This window comes from Poecilia reticulata, chromosome 19 (genome assembly GCF_904066995.2).
Source record: "Poecilia reticulata chromosome 19, P_reticulata-male-v2, whole genome shotgun sequence".
NCBI lineage: Eukaryota > Metazoa > Chordata > Actinopteri > Cyprinodontiformes > Poeciliidae > Poecilia > Poecilia reticulata.
In genome coordinates, this window is record NC_088848.1 from 5,361,251 (window position 1) to 5,367,254 (window position 6,004).

A 6,004-nucleotide genomic window follows, 5' to 3' on the forward strand; every position below is an offset into this window, starting at 1 on the left:
GTACAAACAGGTCACTTCCTGACTCTGACAGGGCTCCTGCTCAGGAAGCAATCGTTTGATTTCAGGATTTTTCCTGTGTAAACCCAAGACTTTGATTTTCTTGCTCCTGTCCTTGCTTCCTTTGCATCCTTCTTTTCTCCCTCATGTCCTTTATTCGTTTCTCATGTTGCTCTTTCCTCTTATCTATAACTTCTTCCTTTATTAATTTATTTCTTTTCATTCTTTACTTCCATCCTCTGGTTTTCTGCTAATTTCTTAAATAAAACCCACAATTGTAGCTCTTTGTGAACTTTTGTGCTCCTCCTATTTTGCTGAACTTTTCCATAAAAACACCCAGGAAGCTCTCGGCTGAGCTCCCATATCCTGACTGCAGTAACACCCTCTGCTTGCTGCATCCAGGTGGCTGGAGGCTGTTCTGCGTGCGCGGCGAGGCCGAGGCAGAGGCCTCCCTGGTGGAGGTGGCGTGTGAGCGTGCCAGCCTGCGTTCCCGTGCCAGCCTGGTGCTGCTTAACGCTCAGAAAGCTCTCCTCTACTTGTGGCACGGATGCAAAGCCCATGCAGACGCCAAGCAGGTGGCCAAAAGAGCAGCAGGCAAACTGAAGCAGAGGTAGGATTTGGGACGAAACTGACAGGTCTTCACAGCCTCACTGTCTCCTGAAGGGAACTCAAAGGTCTGTCTCTTCCTCAGGTGTCCCTCAGAGCTGGGACTGAACAGCAGCAGCAAGCTGAAGGTGGAGGAGGTGGAGGAAAGCTCTGAGCCGGCAGAGGTTCTGAAGGCTTTAGGCCCGCAGGACACGAAGGCTTACGACTGTATGCTGGAAGGTAAGGAGGGGGGGGGAGGTCGGTGCGCTGGTGGGGAGTTAGCAATGTGCTAAATGGGAGACATAATCTGTGGTGGTGTGTTTGTTATCAAGATCCTGGAAAGTACAACTACACCCCCCGCCTGTTCCGGCTGAGCGCCAGCTCTGGGATGTTCGGATGGGAGGAGCAGCTGTACCCGGCCAGGGTGACGGAGGGCGTCATGGCGATGCCCTTCCTGCAGGAGAGCCTCTACTCCGCACAGCAGCCAGGTAAAGCTCCAACAGCTCCGCAGCACATGGGTATGGCAGGCAGTTTTAGCATAAAATCAGCTTCACCACACGTAACAGTCCAGATATCTGAAATAGGTTCATGAATACATGTATTGGTAAATTCAGGTATTTTTAATTATATTCTGGCTTGTATAAGCAATGTGGAAGCTTTAATGCAAGATATCTGTAATTAATTATATCCTGAAACATATATTTCAGATATCAACAAACTATGACTAGTCATAAAGTAAATTTAACAAATGTAATTGTTTTGACTAGTCATATTTCTAATTAAAGATATCTTAAATGTATTTTTATATGGGAGATATATAGACCTGTAAAAATTAATTGTGATTAATCAGTTATGAAAATATGCAAAATGTGCAAATTATTTTTATCTGATTAATTGATTAATCATATCAAATTAAATAATGACGAGGCCAAATTTAATTAGAAATATCTGTAGCTATAAGTTTGACTAGTCAAAATTAATTTTAAAATATCTCCAAACTATTCAGAGATTTCTTTAGACAGATTTTCTATTTGAGATATTTTGAATTAACTGGTCAGAGATGAAATTGATCTTATGTTGAAAAGGACTTCCAGGGATACTTCAACATTTTTAGATATATAAAAAGTTTTTATTTTCTGTACTTTAGTGGGTTGTTTGTTTCTCCTGGTTCTTAGTGTTTGCTTTAACTCTCAGGAACCACAAACAGGATTGGCCACATACCTCCACATTGGAGGAGCAATTATTAGAAAGACAAACAGGAACATTCTAACATTAAACCTGGGAGCTCTGTAACTTTATCTCCTAACGTTATTCCTAATCTGACTTTCCTGTACTTTGTTTACAGCAGCTGTTTTTAACCGTTATCCGTTTCTACTGGAGTCCTTCTTACGGTTTTTGTTCTCATTTCTTCGTCAGCCTTGTTTCTCCTGGACAACCGCATGGAGGTGTATCTGTGGCAGGGCTGGCAGCCGGACGACACCCAGAGCACCGGATCTGCAAAGATGCGCTGGGACAGCGAGAGGAAGTGCGCCATGGAAACCGTGCTGCAGTACTGCAAAGGTTAAAGCTGACACACGCATGTGCATTTTGGCCCTTTGGCTCAAGTGAATTTTTATCTGTAAATGTGCCAAAAAGTGGAGAAGGAAATGCAGAAGTCATCCATTTTTTTTTCCTGGAATAAAGTTCCCTTTCCAAACAAAAAGGCTGATTTTTGATAATAAAACTTACACTTTTAAACCCAAAATAAACATTTCGGTTGTTATTTTCTTGCTGACTTCCAGAGAAGAACCCGCGGCGCCCCCCTCGGGCCTACCTGGTCCTCGCAGGCTTGGAGCCTCTCACCTTCACAAACATCTTCCCATACTGGGAGAAAAACACCAGCATCACTTCTAAGGTCACTAACAAATACTTCCTCGTCATCCTCCTCCTGTGTTTATGAATGTTTTATATTAAGTGTGTGTGTGCACGCTTGTGTTTTAACAAAATGCAGACTGGAAACTCCAAGAGCAAAGTGATCCTGGTGAAAGAAGCTCTGTCCAAACTGAGCAAGCAGCAGTACTCCATCGAGGAGCTGACCAGGAAGCCTCTGCCGGAGGGAGTGGACCCGCTACGGCTGGAGGACTACCTGTCCGACGAGGACTTCAAGGTACCACGCCCCCCACTGTGCTCAATGTGCGTGTGTGTAAGAGAACCACGTTCTGATTTCTGCTTGTTTCCCTACAAGACGCTTTTCGAGATGAGTCGCGTCGAGTTCAACGCCCTGCCAAACTGGAAGCAGCAGAACCTGAAGAAGAGCAAGGATTTATTTTAAAACTGTACACACACTCTCTGTTGTTGTTTTTTACTCTTCTTTGCAGCTTTTATTACATTTTTATTCCTTGTTTTTTGTTTTAAAAAAAATCCTCATATGTAAAAACTAAAAATTGTAAATGTACTATTATGTGGTTTTAACTGTGCCATTTTTTTTTGTCCCATTTTACTTTTTAACCAACGATTATGTGCAATTAATCTTTTCCCTTCACGCTATTATAAATATGTAAGATACTGTTAATGTTTGCTGAGGTTTACTCAGATATGTTAATTATTGTTTATGGTTTAAAACCTTTTTTTTCTCCATTTGAACTGAAGGAGCAGGCTCTGTCAACAGGGGACAAGACTGCTCAAAACAAACCAGATTGGTTTGATTGGTTCAAAATAATCTTTTTGCTTAGATAACTAACTTTTTAACAATATTTTTTTATGTTGGACCAACTAAAACACTCGTATTGTTTGGTACTGAATATTAACTCTTTATTTAGGCTCTTCTTGACCTCCTTCTGGTTGTTTGGGACCAAAACTAAGCCGTCTTCATAAACCATTTGTTTGGTTTTTTTTTTTGGGGGGGGGGGTTTGAGCGCCTGTCTAAGTTTGGGTAAAATCTGAACTTCAGAAGCATTACATGTGTTACATTGTGACTATGAGAGAATGTGAGTAAGAAACTGCTGCATAAACTGCCTGTATTAGAAAACTCAGTATCTTTTTTGTGTTGAAACGCCACGTAAAAAAACTGCCGGTGAGGATTTTAGTTTCATTTTTTTGTAATGCTCTTTTCATTTGTTTCAATCTGTTTGTGATAAATTGCATCTGTATTATTGGTCAAGTCAGGTTTGGGAATGAGATAATCAGTATTTCCTTTAAAATAAAAATATGTATAAAAGAAAAACTTGGAAGTGACTGTTTTTATTCAAACATCTAAAAATTAATAATACATGAACTTATCACAAATATTCACTGAATTTATAAACTAAAAAGATAGCTCACTGTTAGCATTGATCAAAATAATAAGAGAATCAGATTAAATACAGAAAGAAATGTCTTAATGTAGCTTTTTTGTTACAATGATATCCTAAATGGGGAAAAAAAGTTGATTTCATGAGTTAATGGAGTACATCTAAACACTGCTTTGAGGCAAGTTGGCAACTTGAAACACATGAACAAGGACAATTGGAAAGCTGGTTAAATGGAAGTTTATGTTTTGGCAAAAAGCTGCGTATCTCCAGACATTTCCAAAGGTGAAGTGAGGTTTCATCTTGCAGGTTTCTGCAGCCTGGAGCTGTTCAGATAAAAGTTCCTCTAACACCGTTAACCGAAACATTAAGGCCGCAGCCTGGAAAACAAAAAGCTTGAGATATTCTGAAACTTGATACTGCGTTAATTAGCACTGTTATTACCTACAAACTCTAAAACACCTAATGATTATCATTCATTGGTAAATTATTTCCATCCATCTTGTTTTACTGTCAAATATCTTACAGAAAAGAGTTTTAAGAATATAATTTGCAATCATTTATGCGCTTATGCCATCTTTTTTTCTTGTCCTGATTTTGCTGCTCTGATGATTGTAGAAGTGCAATTGTAATGTTAATGGAAGATGTGCAGAACTGTGTTTTTTTTTCCCCCGCAGGAAGTTAAAATAGATGCTTTCTCTGTTTTAGCCGCCAGAGGGTGCTATTTGTCCAGCCTTTTAGCTGTGAAACTTTTTTACTTGAAATCCGTGAAGCCTTACAGACCCATAAATCATTAACTAAAATTAAAACCTGTAAAACAAATTAAACACCTTTGTTTCATGAATGCAGCGACTGATTATGAATATTGCTTGCTTCATGCATTGCAATAGCTGTTTTAAACAGCACCTGTTTATTTAGGAATGCATGTGTAAATCCAACTGCTGGGCTGTTTTTATGCAGCTCGTATGCACACAATGTGGAGGAGACTTATTTAAAAATCAAAGAGCTGCCCCTCTCTCCGTGTCCTCATGTCTTATTGATGCCAACATGCATGCAGAGGCAAAGTTATTCACACAACAGATGGCACGAGCCAGTCGGCGCTTCCTCAGAACAGCGACTGGGCGGCCTGTTTGTTTGTTTACCGTGTATCAACTCTGCCCTGCCAGCATTAATCATCTGCATCACTCTGCCTCCCGCCTCAGGTGCTGCAGCGTCCCCACGCCTTGGCCCACATGTGGAGACGCAACGAAACGGCCAACACAAGCCACATCATCTGGACGGCTCTGTGCTGCTGCGAGATGAATGAGTTGGGACGTGCAGGATACTCAAGTGGTTTCATCAGGACTTCAAATCCTGCCTGAAAATGAGCCAGAAGATTTCCTGGAGGTGCACTTTACCAAATCTTTTGTGTGTGTGTGTGTGTGTGTGTGTGTGTGTGTGTGTGTGTGTGTGTGTGTGTGTGTGTGTGTGTGTGTGTGTTTTCTTATGGATAGATGCAGCTATTTGTAGTGAGTGAACATATTATTTTAAAGAAAAAATTCAACATTTTCTGTTCGAGAGCACGTTTCACTGTTTGGAATAACTACTCATTTAAAAGCTAATGATGAAATATTACAAATAATCAAATCTCATTCAGTAAATTGAAACCCAGTAGAGAACCTTTGGGATGTGGTGGAACAGAAAATCCACATTATGAACTAATATGTAATATTCCGTCATGTAATTGTGGACCAAAAATGATTGAGGAGTGGTCCTGAAGCCTACAGGAGCAGTAGTCAGGTGTTCCTAATAAAGTGGCCAGACAGTGCATGTCAGCATAACTTTGTCTCCCTAAAAGTACATAAAAAAGAATATAACTTTTAACCCAACATTTAAAATCCAGCCTCCAAGTGAATGTAAGAGAATTGAAATCTGGGATTACAAATTTTTAATTCACATCAGTCGAGAAATATTTTCATATCACAGCCAGCAAACAGTAGCATCAGCAACTGGGCGGTGATACTTTTAAATTTGCAACTTTTCCAGAAATCCCCTCTAGTAAACAGACCAAATGGACTAATTTTGTTTTCCATGCCTGAGCAGCTCTGTGCATGGTGTGAATTTAGACATCTGCCACATTCCGACTGCCAGGAATCAGGAGGGACCTGGGTCTCATC

General features: G+C 40.5%; 1 protein-coding gene across 2 annotated transcripts in view; it reads left to right on the forward strand.

The window, feature by feature from the left end:
- The window catches only part of svild (supervillin d), a 49,277-nt gene extending 45,493 nt beyond the window's left edge, over positions 1-3,784 (forward strand). For both annotated transcript variants that reach the window (XM_081600513.1, XM_081600514.1), the window contains exons 23-29: positions 400-607; positions 689-822; positions 915-1,070; positions 1,999-2,142; positions 2,364-2,476; positions 2,573-2,728; positions 2,807-3,784. In XM_081600513.1, coding sequence (XP_081456639.1) covers positions 400-607; positions 689-822; positions 915-1,070; positions 1,999-2,142; positions 2,364-2,476; positions 2,573-2,728; positions 2,807-2,893 — 998 coding nt within the window. In that variant the 3' untranslated portion in view covers positions 2,894-3,784. The remainder of the gene's footprint in view (positions 1-399; positions 608-688; positions 823-914; positions 1,071-1,998; positions 2,143-2,363; positions 2,477-2,572; positions 2,729-2,806) is intronic.
- The last annotated feature ends 2,220 nt before the right edge of the window (positions 3,785-6,004 follow it).